This window comes from Carassius gibelio, chromosome A23, assembly GCF_023724105.1.
Source record: "Carassius gibelio isolate Cgi1373 ecotype wild population from Czech Republic chromosome A23, carGib1.2-hapl.c, whole genome shotgun sequence".
NCBI classification, from domain to species: Eukaryota; Metazoa; Chordata; class Actinopteri; order Cypriniformes; family Cyprinidae; genus Carassius; species Carassius gibelio.
Genome location: NC_068393.1, coordinates 20,479,822 through 20,506,131, shown reverse-complemented (window position 1 = coordinate 20,506,131; position 26,310 = coordinate 20,479,822). Strand labels below are relative to the sequence as shown.

The following is a 26,310-nucleotide window of genomic DNA, read 5'->3' as shown; positions in this document are numbered from 1 at the left end:
TCAAGTTTATTGAGTTTCTTGGTGTGTTCGTATCACAGTATGCAATTCCTCATCAGTTCATCTTTGTCGAGAATCAAGTATGCATTCTTCGAGTTATGCCATTGCAGGTTGCCTATAGCAGATGGATAGAAAGATGTGGCACTAAACCTGAAAACCTTCAAACAGAGGAATGACATTTAATTATTTGAGGTGTCCATCAGGCTATGTTTGAAAATGTCAGCATGGGATCCAACATGATAGATTTACAACTTCAGAATCAGATGAAAAATAGTTACCAGATTGAATACCCAGACCCAGACTTCATGGTTGTTGCAACAGTGCCACAGTATTGCACCACAGGAGCACTATTGTTGCCGCAATTTCTTTTTGGAACCGCCAAAATGTCATCGTCCAGCTGGAGGGACATTTTTTTGTCTCTTAGTATGCTCCCAACACACACACTTGCACAAATTCCCACAGAGCCATGGTGTAAGGTTACAGTCTCAGGCATGACTTGCACTAAGTGGCCAAGTCAGAAGGAGGTCTGGCCTCTGACGTAAGACCCACTTCCATGTCTTTTGAAGTGCTGACAGCTGAGGACAGTGACATAAGAAGCAGTAAAAGAAGCATCTAAGATCTCAATGTCTCATTGTTTGGAACACGGTTTCACTGATTGTCAAAGACTGGCTGGTTGTTTAGACTCACATCCAGCAATGATGAGTCAAAGCCATGGCAGTACCATCAAGTCACCCTCATTAAAATCCTTAACAATGCAGTCATCCAAAGAAGGGATGTCAGTAACAGTGCAGATAGATGCAACATCTATCTATCCATTCATACGGCGCTCAACTTTGTATTCCACACACTCAAAACGTTACATATCCATCTAATGATCTTCTTTGGTATAAGACTCATTCCTTGAGGGACTTGAACTGGCAGCCTTTTTTTCACAGGCCCTGAGCTTTAGCTGCTAAGCCACATTCCCCATAAAGAGGTCATGTAGTGTGTTCACTCAATGCAGCGACCGCACAGCATTCAGTTGGGTACCAGGGCCTTGCACTCCACCTCTTTCCTGCCTTTGCATCTGTCTCCGTCTTGTTCGAGGCTATGTATAACAACAGAGCACCGTTTTCGCTTGGATCCCCTCAGAGCAGTAATGCATGAATTGATCCCATCCTCCCTCTCTAATGCCTCTTTCCTTGAACAGGAACAAACAGGCGGCGTGTGCGTGCGTGCCGCCCAGGACAGATGTTTGGGATTACTTTCACCTCGCTGATTCATTGTATGCACTTTGGAGGATCCCAGCTGATGTGGAATGCTGCCTCCTCGGTTCGTCTGCCACTTCCTCTTCAGGGCTTGTCTTCTCCAGCTTTATCATTCTATCCCGCTCTCCTGTCTCGCTTTATTTCTCTTTCCCTTTCTACTCCTGACATCCATCACTTCACTGCAGAAAAGAGTCGCTTTGGAAGCAGCCGCCCTCCAAAATTTGTTTGCCACATCCATGTAGCTTGAAAACTGTCCAGCGTCTTTGGATGCCATTTTCTACTGCTTTTACAAAGACGCTGCTACAAGCTATGCCAGGATATTTGAATTTATAAACACAGTCCCAGTCAGACACCTGTACAGACGGCGTAGGGAAGTAGACAAACTCATAGCAGCTAGTTGGGAGGGAAAGCAGGTGTGTTTTTGTGCGTGTTTTGTGAAGTGGAAAGCCATTGAGCAATGAGGCCCCTCACTGGGAGGAGAGGAGGGGGAGTGACGTTATCTCCTCGCCAAGCGTCTATCTAATCTGGCCACTGTGAGCCACCGGCGGAAGTGGGAGCAAGACCGGGGACGGGGCCTCGACGCATCTTTAATTACCACTGATATCACAGCAGAGAAGAGGGGGGACATGTGAGCGAGAGAGAGCAGAGCCTCCATTCACTTTTTAATTAAGGCTCGGTAGTGTAACTCGTCAATGTACATTATTGGAAGAATGAACGTCAGTGCCATTGCTTTTTCGCCCCCTCCTTTATCTCTGTCAATGATTCAAAGACATGATTTATGGTCGCTCGCCGTCTTTCAGGATCATCCATCAAAGTACCGGGCTCCGCCGGCGCCCGCCCGTTGTAAATCATTCTGAAAGCCTGTCACTCATTTCCATTAACCGTTCCTCTGTCGCTCTGGTCCCTTCCTCCCTCACCTCCTCTCTCTCTCTCTCAGTATCTCCCTTTCTCTTTCTCCTCGTATTCCTCCCCCTGCTGGTGTACAGCCTTCAGTCACATGGGGGTATGTGTTCCATATCACCGCTTTCCCTTCCCCGCTCTTTTTCCATAAATTAACCACTTTCAGATGTGCTGCGGCGGAAGGGGCCATGCCATTCCGTTCTAGCAAGCAGAACACCCCTCCCACTTCATTATTGGTTAAGACCCCTCAGCGACTCGGAATCTCAAAAGGGCTGAGAGGTGGATGTGATCATTATGTAGACTGATAAGTAATTCACTAAGAAACTCAACACCAATAGATCTGAAAACAGGTCACTCTGAATTAGGTGTCTGGGAAAAAAAGAACTTTTGGAATGGGGATAATTCACAAAACTAATTAAAAAACAGGATATCAATGTATTTGTTAATATAAATAGATCTGTCACTTACATTTTAACCCATTTTAAGATGTAAGTGACAGACATCTCTCGTCTGGTACTGGCATTACAGGGAGATTTAATGGCATCTGATTTTAGTCAATGGTCAAGCAAAGAAAGTCAAAGTGAGGTGACAGGTGGCCAAGTATTCTGACCCATATTCAGAATCTTTTCTCTGCATTTAACCCATTCAAGTGCTCACACACAGTAGTTAGCTACAGTATATTGCTGTAGTGCCCGGGGAGCAGTTGGGGGTTGAGTGCCTTGCTCAAGGGTGTCACCTCAGTCGTGATATTGAGGGTTAAAGAGAGCGCTGGTTATCCACTCCACCCACTGAAAATTCCTGCTGGACATGAGCCTCTAAGCCATGACAGCAGTGTCCACCTCCAACTATTTTAAACAGTATTTTATAATTTATTTATTTAAATAATTATTGTATCATTTATTTATTTCATACTTTGATTTATATGTATGCCAAAAAAGTTTTTCCCTGCAATCATACACATGTATATGTATTGCTGTCAATTGTTATATAATTATAATATAATTAAGGCTGTTGTTTTAGCAAGTTAATTTAATTAATTTGTTATGAAAAAATAACATTATTAAAATATTTGAGCACACCTCAGACCTGTACATGTTCTTATATTTTATACAGTTAACCGTTGACAAACATGATACAGGGGAACAACTCACTGTGCTGTAGCCTATAATATGCAGTAATGCCCTTAAAATTTAAGAAATTTGAATTTTTGTTTTTTGTTTCATATTTATATCATACTGTATGATAAGCGATATCAGCAGAAACAAGCAGCTAGTGCAGTATTACAAAATTGCTCGTTTTTTCCCCAATAGCATGAGTGCGAAATGTGATTTTTAATAAAAGTTCAGTAAATAAGTTAACATTGTGTCATATTTTAAACACAATAATGTTTGTTTTTGCTAAATTTTACCAATGAAGATATTACCTATAAAGCCACAACAGAATTGTAATACAGCGTTGATTCGTTGTTGTTGTTTTTTTGAATGATTCAATTGCTCATACATTAAAGGACCTTTTTTTTTAATTATTTTTTGAATTTTTGAATCCATTCGTACCATGGGTGAAGCTATTAATTCTGCTATTGCTGCAAATACACAAAGTAGCTGGGGACTATTTTCAGGTGCTTTGTAATATCACTGCGCCTGCTGCACCCATGGTACAGCAGTAAAGTTCCTTGATTATTACGCTGGAATGAGAGTATAGTTCCTATAGCCATATCGGCCTAGAAATTTGCTATTTTTTTTTTTAATTTTCCATCAGTATTAGTACACAATGTAACTACAGAAGTGTCAAGTTTTAAATAGGAAAAATAGAAACCATTTAGATCATTTTTGAGCGAGATGCTAATGGTCTAATCAGATTCAATGATCTATGCTAAGCTAAGCTAAAAGTGCTACAGCTAGACCGGAGATCGGTTGAATGGATTCGTAAACGGTAAAACTCAACTTTTAAACTCCAGGGGAGTTAGAAAATTAGCCTTTTTTTTTTTTTTTAAGTGGAGTGTTCCTTTAAGAGAGCTGTTTACATCATTCCTGAATGAATCAGCAGTTTGAAGGAATCAAATGAATGAATGACTCAACGACTTACTCTTTAAAGAGATTCAGTTTACTGGCAGTCGTATGTTATTATTTAGAGCATCATTTAATAAAAATAAATAAATAGTGATAATTCAACCAAAAAGAAAAAGTCTGTAACACTTACTTTCTTTTGTGGAACATAAAAAAAAATAATGTAGAATGTTGGTACCAGAAGAAAAATAATAATTCTGATAACCAAGCTGATTTGGTTAGCAGTGACTTTCATCGTATGAAGAAAAAATACTGAGATGTGTCTCAAATCATCTTCTTTTTATATTTCATAGTTTGTGTTAGGCCGTTGCAGCCTAATAGTTTGTGTGTAATAAATTTTATGTTGAATGAAATAAAATAGTTCTTTCTAAAGCTACTTTTTGTAATATCTACTTGCAATTTCTTATTTAACACAATAATGGCTTTATATATTTTCTGGAGGGTATTTTCAACGGCAAATATAATTAGTGATTAATTAGATTCTTGTAACAACTTGTATATATATATATATATATATATATATATATATATATATATATATATATATATATATATAATTATTATTTTTTTAAAAATTTCTGTTCAATATATAATAGTCTTTATATCTTGCTTTTCTTCTTTAAGATCAAGAACACAAAAGGGTAGTCTAATAATTTCCTCCCATTTCCTTTTTGTTAGGAATAATTTACTCAGCGTCATTACAGCCTTGAAGGAACAAATAATTTGTTCCTCTGCCACTGTTACATGATAGAAGGGTATTAGTCATTCAAACCGGGAACTCATTTATCCATCATGTCAATACGAAACTTAAGAAAGTGACTCATGCTGTTTCATGGGCTATTCAAAGTTCATCAAGTAAAAACAGGGTCAGAATCTGTACTTTCTGTTGTGGTTTCGCTTTCCAGCTAAATTGTCTGTGTGGTTTGAAATCCTGCTGCCCTTAAACGCCAACTTTACTCCTTTGACAGTGCATGCAGCTACTCTTTTATGAAGTGGAAAAAAAAGTTGACTCAAAAGAGGACTGTCAATCTCTCTCGGTAGCTGCCACTGCTCTGTGGGGAGCTTTTAGCCTTTCAATTGAGTGGCTTCCTTTTTCATTCTAATCAACAACTTGATATCAACGCAACAAAATATCCACCAACAGCAGAAAAGTAGCATTGAGGGGGGAACTTTTCAGGGAATGCCTTTGCCAACACTTCTCACAATTCGGGCAGCCATTGTCTGAGGCGCAGGCTGTCGCCGAGTGACAACGCTCTCCCGGCGCATCCCGAAGTCAGTGCTTTTCAAGCAAACAGCGGTCCCTAATCATCGTGCGGAGGACGTTTGACAAACACTCCCGACAAATTCGCCATTAAAATGAATAGTAACCGTGAACAGAGGGTCTGTTTTGGAAGAGTTCTGCTTTCTTTCTTTCTCCCTTTGGTGTTCGCTCCCTGCTGTGTTGCAGGTTTTGGCGTGAGAGAAGTCTTCCCTCGCTTTATTTGTGCCACCAAACAGCCTTTGGTCCCACAAGAAGCTGACAGCACATGCTTCTGTTTCATATACACTGGGAAGTCTCATTGTATTTAATGAAGGGAAAAACTGGCTATCTACTATTAATGAACTTGGAATATAAAAAATGTATCCTTTGCTGAAAACTGCACAAAACTGCTTGTATAAGACAAAGTGGTGATTGGAGGGGGGCAGAATCTAATGAAAGATCCATAGAATATCTGCTTGGGAGGGGAGGGGATGTGAAAATGCAAATGATTTTAAAGGAATAGTTCACAAAATAAATGACATTTCTGCCTTCATTTACTCACGCTCGTGTCATTTCAAACCACTATGATTTTCTTTCTTCCAAAGAACACAAATGGTGAGTTTTTGAAGAGTACCCTGGTCACGGAGAGAATCTGACACTCTAAATTGACCTTCAAAAAAAAAAAACTTCATAAAATACGACTCATGCATTATATTTAAGGTCTTCTTAAAGGGATAGTACACCCAAAAATGGAAATTCTGTCATTAATTCCCCCTCATCTAGATTCAAACCACTATTACTTTTTTTCCCAAGAGCACAAAAGGCGAGTTTTTGAAAAATATCCTGGTACCTCTTTGCCATATAATGAAAGTGAACGGGGACTGGGAAATGTTTTTCGTCTGTAACATTTAAAGCCAGTGGGGTCCAATTCTGTTTTAATACCCCATATGATCAATTAATATAGCATTTTTGGTGATATGGTTGGAACATTAATTAGATTAATTACAAATAAATCATTAAAAACATATGTTGAAAAAAGCCCTCAAACGAATTTCACGATATTTTCATATTAATAAATGTGTGTGTGTGTGTGTGTGTGTGTGTGTGTGTGTGTGTGTGTGTGTGTGTGTGTGTGTGTGTGTGTGTGTGTGTGTGTGTATATATATATATATATATATATATATATATATATATATATATATATATATATATATATATATATATATATATATATATATATATATATATGACCATTTTGATTAATCTGCACAGGATGCATTTAATTTGATTAAAATTTTAATACACATAGATTCTAAATAACCCTATTTATTGGACATTTGGATCCCCGAACATTTATCAGAATATCTTCTTTTGTGTTTTCCAGTAGAAAATAAGTCATACAAATTTGGAATGCAAGAGTAAAATTATGACATAAGTTTCATTTTAGGTAAATTGACACCAGCTTTAATTTAGCTTTAAATGACACCAATTAAAATCATTATTCAATAAAAATCCTGTCCTCCAATAGCTCTCAGCCCATCACGTGTGACGTCACTCTAATGACACCATATTTCATTTATTCTATTCATAAACTATTGTATGGGATCATCAGATTTGTTGTATGGATTTTTTATATTCATACTTAATAGTGCTTTTTCTGACACATTTACTTGCATTATATGGAAAATGTATGGTTTGGAAGTAACACGAGGATGAGCAAATGAAAACATTCTCCTTTCTTTCTCATCCAAAGTTTGAGATCTATTCAATTTACCCTTCGTGAGAAGTGTGTGTGATTTAAATCTCGAGAAACCTTCAACAGTTTTTGGAGGCGTATTCAGATCCTTATTTTATCGCCGGCTCGTTAAAAACAGTCCATAGATGTCAAAAGTCTCACACAGATGTCTTCAATGATGTTCGGTCACAAAAAACACGTCGTGATCATCACTTCTTTATGTATTTGCATGTTCTCGAACCCGAAAAATCAATTAGAACATCTGAATCCCATTACAATGTGAACTCCCTAAATAGAATAGATAAAAAGAGGAGTTATGTGTTCTCTGATCCAGTACCCCACTTCTTTGTCTTTGTAATCATCGGTACGTTCAGTCCTTTTTATATATGTCAGACAAGGTGACTGTGACAAAGACCACACGAGGGCTTTGTTCATATGAAGCACAGAGGACAGGGGAACGTGTCCCAGCGGATCGGTTTCCACCAGGACGTCCCTTCTACTTTCATTTAGGACAGTGTGTTGTTTCTCAGCAGCTATTTGAGAGGAAGTGAGGTGTCCCAGGCTCTCGCCCCTCATTGTGTCCTGTGACATTTGTTAATGTCATGACTTTGTTCTGCGTTTCAGCATATTTGGGATGTCTTATTATGCAAAAATGAAAATCTGGCCATCATTAAGTTGTTTCAGGCCTGTATGAGTTTCTTTCTTCAGTTGAGCACAAAAGAAGACATTTGAAAGTTTAAAGTTTCTTTTTCCATACTATGGAACTCAATGGGGACCAGAAAAGCTGCATGTCTTTTAGTGTACAATATAACAAGTAGCCACAGAAAATGAGTTCAACTTTGTGGCTTTAGCAGTTAATGCATGTGGACGTGAGAGTTTGAATGTAGTTGGTGATACATTCCATGATGTGTATTCAGATTAGCGTTTGTGTTGGATCCGGTTCATTTCCTGACATTTATGATGTGATTTCCTGTCCTATCTCATGTTCCCTGTAAATAAGAGTGACAAACAGCAAAACAGAGGGTTGAAACAAACTGAGTTGAAGTCGGTTAGCAGTTTTATTTTAGTATTTTTCAGATACTATTTATAGATTGTATAAAAAATTTTAAATAGTGTTTTTACTACGTTTTACTAATTTAGTTGTTTTTATCATTTTAGTAGTATATTTATTTTTAGTATCTGTTTGTGTGTGTTTGTTTGTATGTGTGTGTGTTTGTGTGTGTGTATATATATATATATATATATAAATAATTTTCATTTATTTACTTTAGTTTTCAGTTTTTAGTTAAAATGTAGTTTTAGTTCACTCATATGGGAGATGCAGTTTCATATATGATTTGTGAACTTTTCTGATATTTTCATGCATTCTCTTAAATTCTCTCTCCTGTCAAATTTGTCTTTGCCTTTAATAAATTAAGTGGCAAACACTTAACAAAATGTGTTTCAGCCTTTGCTTTCTGATTTATTATTGACTGAACAAAAGAGTGTAATATTTAGCTGGCAGGTCTTTTAAAAGTACAGCATCCTCTCTCTCTCTCTCTCTCTCTCTCTCCATGGTGCAAACATTCCTGACTGACATTCAGTCAGGAAATATAAACCAAGGCCTGATGATCTTTCATTAGCAGCACGCTGCTTGCTTGACTGCTCTGGTTCAGATGAGAGGGAGGGATGGGGGCTCCTCCATCAGGCCTCATCTCGCTCATACTGGAGCAAAAGCCCGGGACAGTCCATGGAGGGACAGAGAGGTAGAGACACTTTAGTGGTCACGACCCCATGTCACAATGCTAGAAGTGCTTCCATTTAATGAGAATGATTACAAAAATCAAGCACATTTTTGAGTAACTCATTAGGTCAATTAATATAGTCTTTTTCTATGTATGTATGTATTTATGTATATATGTACACTTATTTGCTTATTTATTGGGGCTGTCGATTGTTAATCATTATTTAAAAAAAAAAATAAACTAATGAAAAATTACTGCAATACCTTACCTGTATGTAAGTTTAATAATAATATTAGTAATTATTAATTAGTAATAAAGTAATAATTAATTAGTAATAAAGAAGTTCTATACAACCTTTATTTGGGACTAATTGTATATATATATATATATATATATATATATATATATATATATATATATATATATTTTTTTTTTTTTTTTATCAAATAAATACAGTTGTTTTAATAAAAATGTTGCTCCTTGGGTAAAAATATTGAGTTTTAAGGATATTTGGGAATTTTTACGGAAAAAGTAAAATATACGGATTACTTTTTTTTTTTTTTTTTTTTTAGTTAAGAACTTTGGTTAGATTTTTGTGCTTTTTAAAATTGACAGTTCTATACAACCTTTATTTGGGACTAATTGTATATATATATATATATATATATATATATATATATATATATATATATTTTTTTTTTTTTTTTTATCAAATAAATACAGTTGTTTTAATAAAAATGTTGCTCCTTGGGTACAAATATTGAGTTTTAAGGATATTTGGGAATTTTTAATGAAAAAGTAAAATATATGGATTACATTGTTTTTTTTTTTTTTTTTTGTTGTTGTTGTTGTTGTTTTTAGTTAAGAACTTTGGTTAGATTTTTGTGCTTTTTAGAATTGACAGTACAATTTTTAGGCAGCAGGGGAGGAGGAGTCCCCGCCTTTAGCCCCTCCCACTGCTCACTCTCTATCTTCCGTCATTGGCTGACTCTAAAAAGCCTGGCTTCCATCAACGTCCTGGAATCAGGAGCTTGTGTGCTGGTGCAGAAGCAGAGGTAGAGACGTCTCAGAGGAGCACTTTGTTACTAGCGAGAAGATCCCCCATGTTTGTCAGTTTTTGGACCACAAATGTTTATGACACAAATGGTGAAGGATCAGTTTATAACAGACGAGGCCTTTGTGACCATAAAGTGCTTTTGTAAACATAACTTTTAATTATTATAAAAGGAATCTTTGATTTTTGAACAATGTTCTCTTGGATTTCACTTGAATTTAGCCAAACGTGTTCTTTCAAAGAATGTCTTTTGATACTCAGTATCAAACACAGCTGCTCCAAAAGCTTCGAATCAAACCCACAATTGCTGCAACTTTCCAAGCCAGAATTTAGACTCCTGTATTTGATTATATTAAATATTTAATGTGTGGGTATATGAAAGCAAGGCATTTATCTGCATGAATTGCTCCTGTTTAGTCAAGGAAGTAATGTGCTTTAAGTAACATCTCTGTCATGCATGCACAAATGAACTCTAATCTCTCCGCCGCCTGGTTTCCAGCCAGAGCCCTGGAAGAGGTTTGCAACACATAACACTGCACTGCAATGCTTTAAGAGCGATTTTATTGAGGTGTCACTAATATTATAGATTTAATTGCTTTCAAATGTTAATTATACTGTAATACCTAGTTTAAAAATGAGAAAATTAAACTATATTAAAACGTAAATAACACCAGTAACATATTGTAGGCAGAGGGGAATGCAATCGAAACATCTTAAGCATGAAGTATATGTTTAACCATTTTTTCATATCAAGTGGATTTTTTGCACACATTGTTTTGATAATCATAGGTCTGTGTTGTTATTTGAAGTATTTGATCGATCTTTATAATCTGTTCCAGAGGCCAGACTGTTGATGATGAGCATGTTTTTGTGCTTGAATGGATCTGGTATTTCTCACTTCTGGTCAGTGTAAATGTAGACGTGGAGAATGTTTGCGGCGATACACTGGGAAAAGCTTTAATTGGGTTTGTTAAGTATTAATTGACGTCACGTCAGCAGAGCCACACTTTAAACTGATTTATTAAATAGCCAGACATCCAATGGCATGCTAAGTGTGTATTGTAATTAAGATAGAAATTGTGAAAAAAATAAATATTACTTATTCAATAATATTTTATTATAAAAATCTGATTTTTTTTTTCTTTTACTGGTGTCATTTACATTTGCAAGGCATTTATCTGCAGGAATTATATGTTATTAGAAGTTTAGAAGACAATTTATTGAAAATTAAAAAAAAAAAATTAATAAATAAAAGCATTTCTAGTAGCAGTGTTGTTATTGGTAATTAAAACTTAAACAAAACAAACAATTTATTGAAGTAAAGCTGAGCTCAAATTAAATAAAAATATTAGATGAAAAACTGTTTCCGTTTCAACTAACACAAATATAATATGATCTGAAGTATTAAAATTGCTACAACTAAATGGAAATGTAAATAAAGTTAAAGAAATATATTTTAATAATGACCAAAGCACCTAATAAAATGCCTAATAAAAGCCTAACAAAGTGTTTGTCAACTAAAACTGAAATCAAATTAATGCTGAACAGAAGTTTTAAAAATATACTCAAGCTTAACAAAATGTACTTAAAACTATAATGGATATAAAAATAAATTAAAGCTAAACAGAAATATATATATATATATATATATATATATATATATATATATATATATATATATATATATATATATATATATATTACTAAAGCTTAACTAAATTTACTTGAACTGAACAGAAAAATTTAAAAATAACAAGTATTTAACAAAAACTTGTATGAAAATGAAAACTTATATGTTAAATATGTTAAGATAGAAATACATAAAAAAAGTAAAAATGACACAGTCTAGTAAAAAAAAAAATAAAAAAAAAAACTATTCAGTTAACTTTGTCAGTCCTGGCCGGCGTCGGCTGCCTGCTCTGAACAGTTAGAGCACGTTGCTTTTGCATCTACCATAGGCCTCTTTGCTGACTGTGCTACACTGCAGATGTGTTGGGAGATGCAGGCGCTGGTAAATGACAATGTCTTGCTATTGCATGTGATTTATCAAAGTATCCATGCTCCGCAGCTCGGCACGCCGCAAGACTCTTGAACTCTACAGTTAGGTAAACCCACGGTGATCCTGGCTGTCATACCTTATGACAAAAATCAATAGCCAAAGCAGTGTGTCCAACAAAGACCTGTCTGTGCAGCAGCGACTGCAGTGGAGATTACAGCTCTCGCATGACCTGCTTCGTTAGCACACATGCATGTGTGTGTGTGTGTGTGTGTGTGAAGGCTTTTTATGTGGGACATGAAAATCTTGCCTTCTCTCTCTCTCTGTCGCTCGCTCTCCCATTCCGCCTCTCTCTTTTTTAAAGCATGGCATAAATCCGGGAGATGAAAATGTCACGGAGCAGGTTCATTTTGCAAAGAGGTTTTGATTGCCATGCGCGTGTAATTGATTGTTCCAAGGACAGGGGGAAATCTAGAAATGTCATAACAGCGTCTGCTTAGGTGTCTCCTGCTGCTAGACAATCAATGAGAAGTAAAAAGAGCTATTGATCGGCACGCGGCAAAAACTGGCCAAAGTGGCGCAGACCGCCAGACCTGTCAACAGCGCCTCAGAATTAGAGGGTCTCCCGCGACGCTAGCGTTACCTTTCACATATTCGCGGAGGGCCAGAGATGTTGCAGCTGTTCGCCCTCCCGAACCGATCGATTATAGAAATGTTACCGCTACGGGGGTAAATGTTTGATGACGCGCTGATAGAAATATTAGCATTAGGGCAGTTTAGCGCACGTGGGAAACGAGAGCGCGGCGGGAAAAGTTGTTGCCTGAATGTTACATTGGTTCCTTGAGCTAATGCAAATCACATCCCTGACTGAATGCTGACTGACAGATTTACCCCCAACAGACCCTCACATGTCTCAAAGGGGATGATTAGTCCGCCGCAGTGGCACGCTAAAAGGACACGTCCACCAAAAAAAACCCTGCATGCCTCGTAGACCACGTTTTTAAATGCTATTATTCCTCTTCCCTCTGTATTAGTGGAGTTTCTCAGTAATTTGTGTGAACGCTGTCTAATTCTGTCGCTGCACATGATCCAGAGCTGTGCATTGTTTTAGAAGCGGTGACTGATTATTGTTTATTGTGCTCATGTCATGTATATTTTAGCCTCTACATTATTTGACTTGTATCTACCATTTGTGGCATGAGTTTGATTGGACAGCCTCACAACATCAACATCAAAATATAGGCACAAATATGTACAGTATTTTGCTATGCTATGATTATCAGAATGAATCAGAATTAGAATAAGCTTTATTGCCAGGTATGTTTACACATACGAGGAATTTGTTTTGTGATAGAAACTCGGCATTGCAACAGAATGACAGCAACAGAACAAAAAACACATCAAAGAATAAAAAATACAAATAAGTAGGGAAGGAATGACAAGGATTATTAAATTATGTAAGTCTTCATAGACGTAGTTTATCTAATCAATAATTAGAAAGGAGGAATAAAAAATAAATAATTAATAAAAAAATGATAGATTCTTTTTTTTTGACACCACAATATCAAAATAAGTGCAATATATATATATATATATATATATTATTAATTGTAAATGTATTATTATACATGATAATCTTTAATACAATGTAAATGAGTAATCAGTAATTGGAAGAGAGAAATACAATTAAATTAATATTTTAAATTCATATTCTTTATAAAAATATAGTATTTGTTGCATGAGTATGGACACAGCCTCAGAACATCAACATCAAAATTTTATACATTTTTAATTAATTAAACAGCAAACAACACAACTAGCTAAAATACAATGTAAATGACATCAGTAATTTGATGAGAAGAATAAATAGTTAGTTAAGATTTAATATTTTCATAAAAATTAAGTATACACTTTCTAAGTCAAAGTCAAATAAATAATTCTGTATTTATTTATATATTTTCATAATATTCTAAAATATATATTTTTTATAAATGGCTAGCAGAGTAATTTAACAAATGCATACATGATTTGATAATCAGAGTTTGTCTTTTTATTTTAATTATACAGTATAAAATACATGTATTCTCTTCTTATAATACATTTCAGTTTAACTCACTGATACTGATATCTGTCAAAAAGCCAAAAAATGAAAAATAAATAAATCTAAGCTTAATATATTCCAAATGAAATGTGCAAAAGTTATATCTTACCTCTGTCATTTCTATTTTTCTGTATAAAGGCTGTTTCCATCAAAAGTTGAACAGAGACGTCTGATGGATCCTCATTTTGAAGCGATTTATTAAATTACACATGCATATTACATTTCTCAATGCTTTTTTCGTAAAGCTCAAGTTTTTCCGCTTCTTTTTTAATATTGTACTCTTTCTTAAACTCTTTAAAAAAGACACATATAACTTAATTTTAGGTGCATGGAATTTTAAGACAGCACTTTTTTTTCATGAGTACATTAAAATGATGGTGCCAGAGGAAATGATACAGATTACACTCACTTTGATCCATCAAAGTGCAAAATCAGTAACTCATTACAGTTTTTGTAGGTTTAGAATACGTTTCATCTAAACGTCTGACACCATTGTGCGAAAAAAAAAAAGCTGGAAATACATCACTGTCTCTTTTACAATTAAAAATCAGTTTTGTTCCAGCCTTTGATCACACTTACAGTAATAAGAACTGACTCCATGATAATACCACTACTGTATATATATATGAATCAGATGTGAAAAAGGCGCATTTAATGTTAGCGTTCGCCCTTCTGCAGCCATTTGGCTGGGAATCAGCCAGCTCTTTGAAATCCAGCTGCTGCTGTGTTATGCCAGGAGTCTTTCCCAATGGATTAATGTTATAAACACTTAATGGCTGATTTATGATGGACACCTTCGGTTTTTTGACCTCTGAATATCCCTGTCTGAAGATATAAATTAGTTGTGACACAGATTGGAGGGTTTGCAGAAGTTTATGACATGCTAAATCTCTGCCAGTGCTTTATTTTGTAAGCCTAGTTGGACCGATGGCTGTTTTCATTGCTCTGTTATAGCACAGAGAGACCAACGATGGTGCACGGGCCTGTGGCGAATGAGCCTGGCTTCTTTGAGAGGTTAAATGAATGAGGTGCCATGCACGCACGATTACAAAAGGCATTCATGTGTGCGCTGCTTAGACCGAATCAAAATAATGCATATTGAACATTACTGAAATTAATACAAATAGCCCACCTTGGAGATCAAATTATGCTATGGTTGTTCTATTGGCTCAGACATCAGTAACAGAAGAGGGACTGCTGTTGGCCTGCTAGAGTGGCTGCATCCTAGCGGTGGATTATGGGAAAGGCTGGTGTATCTCATGTCTGTGGGAGAGGTGTCCTTGTGTTTGATCTTGTACTCCGAAATCCTGCCGCTTGGCAGGGATCACAAGCTGGTTAACGCAAGTGCCCTGTTACAAATGGGTAAGGAAGGGAAATGTAACCATTCATGAACGGCTTTTGGAGAGATCTGGGTCTGGAAGGTTAACATGTGTCTGTGGTTGTATTAATGTGTACTCCAGATGTTCAGAGGATGAAGAAATCGGAGGACAGGGAACAGTGACTTCAGTAATGCCACCCACATCAGTTTTTCGAAAAAAAAGAACAGTTTTTAAAGTAAATCATTTGGTTTTATCAGGCTAGTAATTTTGCATTCTTGCAATTCAACCCAAATTAATATTTATATTTCATTACTAAATAAATAATTTAATTCCGCAAGGATGCATTCATCAATTGATATTAAAATGTTTTCTGAAGGATCACGTGACAATGAAGACTCGAGTTATGATGCTGAAAATAAAGCTTTGCATCACAAAAATAAATTAAATTGTAAAATATATTCATGTATATATAAAAAAATATTTTAAGTTGTAATAATATGTCATATTATTTCTGTTTTTAATGCATTTTGGATCAAATAAATACAAGTCTTTAAAAAACATCTTACCATCTTACCAACCACAAACTTTGAAACGGCAGTTTATGTTGAATGTGAACACGCCTTCAGTGATACAGAGTTGACATGGTTTGACATGGCAAAAAAATGTATGCATAACAATTATGCATGTATAAGTTTAGTATACAAAGTCACGGTATAAAAGGGACACAAATGGTACCCGTTTTCCAACCTCACTTCTAGAATAAAACAGCTTAAATTAATTGAGATGCAAAAATAATTTGTTTAACGGGCAACAATGTCTTAGTAAGGTAAATTTATGCAGCTGAGCAATTGAGGGTCAAAATAAAATGAATATATCAAAATACTACAAAATGAACAAGTATTTGGGTTTAGATTGCTTTGAAGTCTGAGAACATGGTTGCATGTCCAAGTAATGAAACCTGCATTAAACCATTTTAATTGCTCTGAATAAGACACTCCTCAGACCTGTCCAGATTTTTTGTTAGGTTGAAGAGTATTACATGTTCAGTAAAATGCAGTGTGGTTGACTAATGCATTTTTCATGTAGCTGTCTATCTTTCAACCGCAATCAAAATAGCAGTCGATTGATTCCTCCAGGTGTATGGTGTCATGGTTACTTTGCTTGTTTAGATTGTAACTATCGTAAAAATCTTATAAACACAGAGATATGCAGAAACATGCCAGTCACTAAAAAAAAAAAATCACATTGCACCATGACTTAACTATTTCGTTGTAGCAGGACAAGGATTGTGCAATAGTGCAAAGGAGGGTTACTTTCAGTCTCCATATTTAAAATTTTTTGATCCCACACATCCTGTAAATAATCTAAAGCTCAGCTAATACTGCTGTCCATCATGACGCCAGTTGAGTGATTGCAAACCTTTGCGACACCACAGAGAAACTATGCACACAATATCACTCCTTTTATGTCAAAACTATATATACACATTGCAATACATAAAACATGATGCTACTCTTGGAAACTGCTAGTGCATGAGCACATTCTGGGATGCAATCATCCATTGCAGTCAGTCATTTGAGAAATTTTCATTGCGGAAGATCAAAGTCGTGGCACGTCAGGAAGCTTTTTCTACGGGCATACCCCCTAGTTCGAGGAACCCCATTCTTTGGGTTTGTTTGGAGAGGCTAAATCTCTGCTCCATTTTTATCCATTTGCAGCCATTCACCTCCAGGCTTACTTCTGAAGCACCTTTGAAATATTGATAAAAAGCCTTATTTTCAGAATCCAGAGGTACAGGACATGGTGAGGGCTACAAAACGTAGCACTTTTAGCCCTCATATTTGAGAGTTGCTCTCATTGAGCATCTCCAGTTCAGAAAAATAAAGGAAAATGCCTGGCCCAGGCTGTTAGGTCCTATGTATATTTAACAGAGCACATCTGTGCGTAATAGCACTTGAAATGCCGAGTGCTATCCAAATATGTGTTCATAAAATTTAGATGATCTTGATTTCTCTTAACTGAGGCGATTGATGTAATTGACGACCTTGGATATATTTTATTAAGTGAATAATACAGCACGGTTTAAGAAGTGATGAAAGATTTAGGAAATGATTTTGAGTCTAGTCAATAGTGGTTAATTTGTAGCCAGCAAGTATTCAGGAGGGATCAGAAGGATGCCAGGTTGCATTTAACAATTTTTAGGTTAACTGCATTTATGCGGCCTTATGATGTTTTTGCCTCATTCTGAATGAGAATGATTGACAGTAAATAAAAACTTTCCAGACATTGTGCACCTACTTTTTAACCATTTAATCTTTAAAAGTGAAATATATCAAGCAGATTTTACATTATGTTTTGAAATGTGCAGGAATCAACTAGGCTCCTATCAAATAGTTTTACAACTAGACTATTGCAATAATGCGTATCACCTAGAGAAAATCACCTTTTACTCTGCACCCATACGGTATGTGTAAACAGATGAAACCTTCAGAAAAGTCAGTAACTTATGAATCACACATACTGCCAAATTGCCCACTATTACCAGGAAAAGATTACAGGCACACAAGCATCTCTGAGAAGGGATTACACTGCTACACTTGAAGAAGGATGACAGTACTACACAGCGATTTCTAATAATAAATGACATCAACTTCATTTTTGTATTCTCCTGTTTTTCCTTTTTAAAGATCTGATGCTCATACATATTGTATAAATGGTCAAAAGACATTGAAATTTGTTTTTATTTGTACAGCTATAACTAGGGTTGTTGGTTTAATTCATTTACAGTATGTCTAATTATTTAAAAAAAAATGTAAATGTAACTAAAAAGCGCTACTTGAAGTAACCCTAACCCTAATGTATCTAAAGCATTTGAATTATATGCATTTGAGGTCTTTTCTCATGAAATATTGATATATGTGAATATTTGTGATTAATTACATGATACAGTGGTTAATGAAACTAATTTAATTACATTTAATTTGACAGCCCTAATAACACTATTCTCTGTTTTGTTTTGTTTTTTTCTGTTTTCAGCATACGAGCCAGATGATGATGTCAGTGTCCAAGAGTCAATCACAGGGGAGGAGGGTGAGAATGAAATGCAGGCCGAGGAGGAGAATTCTGAGAGGCCCACTTCCAAGGACAAAGAAGACAAAGACATAGACAACAAAAGCAGCTACAGCTTCCAGAACTCTCCGGTCAGTGTCCTCTCCAACCAGGAGGTTGAGCTGGAATCCCGTCTGAGCGATGGCAGTGACAGACTGTCTGACTTTAAAACTTCACCACCAGCAAGTCAGAAGGACACAGAGAGCCAGGGCTCAAAACTGAAGAATGACATGCACAGTAGCCTTGAGAAAATGAGGGCTGCTTATGCCAACTTCCTTTCAGACTCCTACTGGTCAAAGATTGGACTAGATTTAAAGGTTGCTAACACTGGCAGCAAAGCAAACTGTGACAGCACCAACAGGAGCACCAAGAGCGAGTTTGACTGGCACCAGGACGCACTTTCAAAAACCCTGCAGCAAACGCTGTCCCCGAAACCTGTGTCAAAGCCTAATCTATTCAGCTCTGTCCACCTGTACAGGCAAAGTAGCAAAGCGTGCAGTGCTGTCTTTACAGGCGCCAGCCGCTTCCGCTGCAAAGACTGCAGTGCAGCTTATGACACCCTGGTGGAGTTGACGGTACACATGAACAAGAGTGGCCACTACCAGGATGACAACCACAACAGACAAAACATCGCCTCCACTTCATCATCCAAGAACCGAAAGAGGAACCTTCAAGACATGGAAGGCAAGGAAGATGCACAAAAGGTGTTGAAGTGCATGTTCTGTGGCCACTCTTTTGATTCTCTACAAGACCTAAGTGTCCACATGATCAAAACGAAGCATTACCAGAAAGTGCCTTTGAAAGAACCCATTCCAGTAATCACTCCCAAATTAGTCCCACCAGCAAAGAAACGTGCATTTGAAGCCACAAGGCCTTGTTCACCCGACTCCACCACAGGGGCTTCAGGTTACAGTGAGGCACAAAGGTCATCTGGCCTCGCCATTGCTCCCAACAGCCGCATTGGCTATCAAAACGGTGCTAGCTACACATGGCAGTTTGAGACCTGCAAATCTCAGATCCTGAAGTGCATGGAGTGTGGAAGCTCTCACGATACACTCCAGCAGCTCACCACTCACATGATGGTCACCGGCCACTTCATAAAAGTGACAAATTCTGCCTCCAAGAAAGGCAAACAACTAGCCCTCGATCCTCTAGCAATAGAGAAAATGCAGACACTTGCTGAACCAGCAGTGAACGAACTTGAAGGAGAAAAGGTTTCTCCAAAGAGCACACCATCTGGTGACTCTGAGAGGGATAGTCCAAGGGACATGTCACCAGACAAAGCTGAAAAGAATGGAGAGAAGGACAACAAACAAGATGAGGAGGACCGGAAGTCCACTGACGCCAATTTCAAGTATCCCTACTTGCGAGAAGAAGACCTTGAGCAGGGGTCCAGTGGAGGCGGTGACATTCTCAAGTCTTTAGCAAACACGGTGGCTTCGGCAATCAATAAAGCTCAAACAGGGACCCCCAGCTGGAGCGCTTACCCCAGCATTCATGCGGCATACCAGCTTTCAGGGGTGATCAAGACGGCCTCCTTTTCCTCTTCTCCTCCCATCCAGCTCAAGCAGAATCTCAACCACAAGCACAGAGCCATCGCACCCAAAGCAAAGTTCTATCAGGGACTTCGGGGACTTGAAAGTTTCCAGGGGCATCACAATTTGGACATCAAAAAGGAGAGGGGTTGCGCGTCTGATGGCAAAGAGAGCCAGAGCTGTAGGTTTGATTTGGTGGAGAACGATGACAGTGATTGTCAAGATGATTCCTCCTCCTCTTCAAAGCTTGATGCAGACTGTGTAAGTGAAGAGAATGACACAATCAAAGGGAAGTTGAGCCCAGCTTTTTCTGACAGAGGGAACCCATCACCTAGCCCCCCTGCCAGCAACGGGCACAGCAGTTCTTCAGAGCTTGTCAGTGACTCCCAGGAAGTTCTCAGCATAAACCCTCTAAGCGCACTACAGTCTGTCTTGAACAATCATTTGGGTAAAGCAAACAAGCCCAAGCCTGAAAGCATCCTCTCCCATCGCACACAATCCATCTTTTCAGAATTGAATAGAGGTTTAGAGAAACCAGTTTCTGCACTCTCAGCATCTGCTGCCCTCAGGCCCAGAAATAGCTTCATGTACACAAATGACGATCAACCAATAGACTTGACAAAACACAAACAAAACAAAACAAACTCTTCCCTCTTTTTGAAGTCCTCCACTCCAGTGCCCCAGAAACATGCCCTCTCTGACATTGCGGACATGGTGAAGGTTCTTCCCAAAGCCACAACCCCAAAGCCCTCAATGCCAGCGAGAGTGCCTGCCATGAAACTGGAGACAGACGTGCGACGATTCGAAGATGTCTCCAGTGAATTGTACTCAGTTCACAAGCGCAAAGGCCGACAGTCCAACTGGAACCCCCAACATCTGCTCATCCTTCAAGCCCAGTTCGCCTCCAGCCTTTTTCAGACTTCTGAGGGCAAGTATCTCCTCTCAGACCTCGGGCCTCAAGAGAGGATGCACATCTCCAAGTTCACTGGGCTTTCCATGACCACCATCAGCCACTGGCTCGCCAATGTCAAGTACCAGCTTAGGAAAACAGGAGGGACCAAGTTTTTGAAGAACATGGACACTGGCCATCCGATCTTCTACTGCAATGACTGTGCATCGCAATTCAGAACACCCTCTGCGTTTATATGCCACCTGGAGAACCACCTGGGTTTCCAAATCAAGGACATGAACAAACTACCCATAGAACATCCAACTAAAGTAACAGAGCCTGAACTTTCAAAAGCGCTCAATGCACGGCCGACAGATTCGCAGATCACAGAAGAGGAATCTGACTCAAAGTTCAAATGCAAGCTTTGCAGTCGGACATTTGCCAGCAATCACGCAGTCAAACTTCACTTGAGTAAAACTCACAGTAAATCCCCAGAGAATCATTCACAATTTGTGGAAATGGACAAAGAGTAGCTTTGTTGATTTTTACTACTTTTAGTTATCTTGTTGATAAATAACTGTAATTGCTCTGCTTTTATAAAACACGGGTCAAATTGTCTACTCCACCCCATTTTTTCCATAATGTTTCAAGTGGCATTACATAGAATGCTTAAAGTTCAACTTCAGAATTAACATTTCATCATATCGAGGAATAAATGGACACACTGGCTGGGTTAGACTGAAGTGTACTGTTAGAAAATAAATAATCTTAAAGAGATTAAGAAGTCATTGACATAAGTCTTTGCACCCTGTTCAAATGCACCACCAGAAATGAAATGTATTACTGCTTGAGACATAAATGCTGATGTTTGCATGCAATAGCTCTGGCTATGACTACTATTTATTTGTATGATATGGCAAGTTTTAACTGTATTACGTTTAACAACAAATTGATCGATGCATTGACTGTAATTTCCAGATCTGATCGTGCACTTGTGTGAACACACAGGTGCTCAAACAGGTAGCCAGACATACATTAAAAACATTTACTGAAATGTACAGTATATTTGCTCTGTAAAATGTTTGTGTCACAACGATAGAACAGAAAAGCACTTTAATAAAAGTTTAATCATGTTTAGGCGCAGATTCAGTGTGTGGGCTTACAGATTTGGACAGGTTTGACATGAGGAAGTCTCACATTAATGTATATTTAGCATTGCAGAAAAAAGTGTCTCATCAGAAAATGCTTTGTGAGACGAAAGAACACTGCACCTTTTATACCAATACAAATAAAGCATTAACATTTTCTAACGGTCTACAAGTCTTCACTTCAAATCCATTATTATTGATTGGAACAAAGGAGAATCATTGTTTTGATTTTCTTTTTTTATAGAAAAATGTATTTGATTATATTTACCATGTACAGTAGGATTTTTTTTTTTTTTTTTTTTTTTTAACTGAACACAATAAATCCAGGTTGATTTAAACGTTGTACTGTTCTCAAGGCATTATTTTTAATAAATGCCAGGTCAGGGCAGCTTGTCATGCATTTTAAATGTTATAAACTTATACAATTTATTTGTATGTGCTGGTCAAAAAACCTTTACATTTTTGCTCTTTCATGATTTAGTTTTTCATAGTTTTATTGTTAATAAAAGGCTGTTTAATGCCAGATTACACCCCACACAACAAAAGGTGTTCTGAATGAACTGTATCTCTTTTTTCTCTCTCTCTCTCTCTGGGAAATGGTGAAATTATTCAGTTTTCATTGTTTTTGTTGCCAAGACTACTGTACATAAATCGTGAAATGTTCACCGGAGTGAAAAATATGACAACTAACCCCATTCTCACCTATAACATTTGACCCTGATGATGTCACTCGGCTATCTACAATCGCTTATCATTCCTTCAGCTTCCGAAACGATGAAAAATTATAATTACCCTCTGAACTTGCAACATTTTATGCAATTTCCTTCCTTTTTTATAGCAATCAAACCACCAATTACCACTCCCCATAGTATCTGTTTTATAACAGGAAAGTGACATTTGATAGTAAATGGGAGAAAGCACCTGGCGATTTGCACATCCTGACACCGGCGTGCCCTCCATTGTTGGAAATAAGCAGGCAATCACGATAGCTCATCTGATGACTCCTAATGCAGTTAAAGTATTCTGCAATAATTCCTCCTTGCATTTATAATTACAGCCATAGAGCTCACACCTCAGTGCACAGATTAAAGCCATAAATTATTTAGCGCCTTTCCTCACCGATGGATTCCTGATTCCCTCCGTTGAGCCATTATGCTTCAGAATACCAACCTCCCTTTAAATGGAAGCCTGAGGATGATTTAAGATATGCTGAACAATATGACAAAACGAACGTCATTTGTGTTTCTTAATTAAAATTGAGAGCATGCCTCTGAAGTGTCTCATCAAATGAAAGCGTGCCACGGCCGTGGTGACTCACAATTGAGTCATTTAGCCTTTGCGGTTAATGGCGAAATTTGAAACGACCCTGCCACTGGATGGGCACGTGTGATGGGGGAACATTTGAAATGGTTTTCGAGGTAGCCGCTCAATGTCAGAGATTCACATCACGGGCCTGGATCCTTTTCGTCATTGTAATCAGGGGGAGGAAATTATCTGTTTCTAATATTAATTCAGAACAATAATTCAAAGTCATTTGAGATTTATTGCCACATTAAAGGCGAGCTCCAATCGGATACACAATCGGGTTTAAACAACCCTGCAATTAATTAACTGTGTCTCTTATGTTTATATGGGATGGCAGTAGAAAAAATAAAATAAAAGCAACACCGCATGCTATAATAACAATAGGATGAGAGTAAATGAACAAGCGATTATGCTGATTATTACATTATTGTCCTGATAAATATTTCTGCCCCTACTTCTCTGTAATGTAAATCTGTATATTATGAACACAAATTGGATCATTATTGATGACTTATGGAAAGAAAACAACATTACTAGTTTGACACTGCAGGACTGCGTAAGTGAGTACTTTCTCCTAAACTAGTGAGCGTATTGAGACACAACCCTGCTTATCTTCTTCCACATCGCTGAATGCTCTCTGAACTCTGCTTTCTCTGTCGTTTAAAAGTCTTAGTCATTTAGAAGGAAACATTTTTTTGCAAAACACATCTACATAGACAGAGTTTCCCCTGAATGCCTAATCCAGCCAATGTGCTTGTACCGTCTTCTCTGGGTCCATGTGGATCATCTTGTCAGACAGCCACTTGAGAAGTGTCAGTCCTCTGCCTAATTAAGTCACAGCGGTGGAAAAGGGCCGTGTGCATCCAGACACTGATTTTAAACCACACAGAAATAAAGCATTTTATAAGCACACTAACTGGACTGAAAATAAACTCAAATTTGTTGGCAAAAATGTCAAAGAGTTGTTAAGCGTCACATGTCAAATGAACAGCAAAATAATGGGGGACCCTGGAGTGAAATGTTCAGAAAATGACTTGTTGAAACATTTCCACAGTTTTTTTTACTCTAAGAGACAGGTTAAAAAGTGAGCACATCATTTAATCTAGGTCACCAATTATTTATAAATTAGATTGTACATTTTTATCAAAAAGTTGTATTTGCGAAATACTGAATATTGTTATACATCGGATGTTTTTTTGTTTTTGTTGTTAAATATTAGCCCACCTTGACAGGGCTCAAGACTGCAACTAACTGTTCCCTCCAAAATATTTTGTAGCATTTAAATCTTGGTCTTCATTGGTTTCAACATATTTCATCTCGTAAATATTTTGTAGCATTTAAATCTTGGTCTTCATTGGTTTCAACATATTTCATCTCATCTCTCTCTCTCTCTCTCTCTCTCTCTCTCTCTCTCTCTCTATATATATATATATATATATAATTGTATTTATTTATTTTACATTTTATGTACACGTATGACGCATTTTGTTTTCTTACCTTGGCAATAAATTACAAAAAATGTATATCACTGCTGTGTGAGTGTTTCTAACAGCTAGTGTAGTAAAGACTTTCTAAACTGAGACTTAGAGGGGTTGGGATCAAGACAAGGCCAAGACGACATTTACTCCCTGAAAAAGTCTTCTATTTGATCAATTTGATCAATACATGCAATTGGAATAATAAGGCATTTTGTAGAAGACAAATCAAATTAAATCACTAACAATAAAAATCATATTTGCACTGCAGAGGTGGCACAGAAGTTGCATCTGCAGTGGTACCTTTACAAATGAATACATATTGTTGAGATTAATGTTTTAAAAATGAAGACAGTCCAACTGGATTTGCTGGCAGCAAATTACTTTGGAATCATTTATTCAACCAAACTGTCATGTGCCTCTAGAAGCTTGCGTTCTGCAAGTGAACGTCGCTTGATTGTGCCATCCCAAAGAAGCACAAAGTCACTTTTACAGACTTTTAAATTAAATGTTCCCTTCTGGTGGAGTAACCTCCCCAACTCAATCCGAGCAGCTGAGTCCTTAGCCATCTTCAAGAATCAGCTTAAAACACATCTCTTCCATCTTTATTTGACCCTCTAACTTTAACACTCACTATTCTAATTATATTCTTTAAAAAAAATCGAACTACCTTTCTAATCTTTTTGTATTCTGTTTTCTTTTCATTTATTATGCAATGTTGTTATATAACAGGTCAACAAAACTTGATTGATATTATTATTATTATTATTTTTTTTTTTTTTACATTAATATCTATCCTACAGTTATGTTTAAATACATTTAGTTATTTGCATTTACTGTTGTTTTTAATTTACTCACACCCAAGCTTCTTGTTACTGGAAAATTCCTGACACTCATGTTAAATTAGAAAGCTCATAAATCCATACGGAAATGTGCGGTCACATCGTAACTTCCTCTTAGACTTTACAGGCATTCCAGAGTTGTTTACAAGCATGCCGTCTGTATCGGGACGGGCCGTTGGAGCAGGGCATATGGGCTGTATTTTGAGCTTTGGGTCAGTGAACCCCGGCTATGTTTACAGGATGAGGGGGAAAGCTGAATCCTGATGGAGTCACAGCTAATTCAGATCTCCATGAGTGACAGATAACCTGAGGGCTACCGGCCTGACAGCGGGACCCATTACATCCTCCAGGCTTGCGTACGCACAGATGGCCTGCACGTGACTGCTGGAGTTGGCACACACACTCGCTCATGCACGCATTAGCTCAGATATACACACATGCCAATAGACAAGACTGTCAAAATAGATTGAGATGTACAAACAACAGTAACCCAAGGCCTTTTGGGCTCCATTTAATGGAAACACATAACTGATGTTCCATATTTCCACTGTCAGCATCAGGAATGCAGCTGATAAAGGCAATTCATAACCAATAGATGCACGCTCACATTTATACAGCACTGACATGCT

At 37.3% G+C, this 26,310-nt stretch overlaps 1 protein-coding gene and 1 long non-coding RNA gene across 2 annotated transcripts in view; one reads left to right on the top strand and one right to left on the bottom strand.

Annotated features, from left to right (window-relative positions):
* The window catches only part of LOC127944933 (teashirt homolog 2-like), a 53,749-nt gene extending 31,518 nt beyond the window's left edge, over positions 1–22,231 (top strand). Inside the window, exon 2 of the mRNA XM_052541360.1 lies at positions 18,416–22,231. Within this exon, the coding sequence (XP_052397320.1) occupies positions 18,416–21,444 (3,029 nt within the window). The 3' untranslated portion in view covers positions 21,445–22,231. The remainder of the gene's footprint in view (positions 1–18,415) is intronic.
* Positions 1–26,310, bottom strand: part of LOC127944957 (uncharacterized) — a 104,639-nt gene that overhangs the window by 42,389 nt on the left and 35,940 nt on the right. The window lies entirely within an intron of this gene.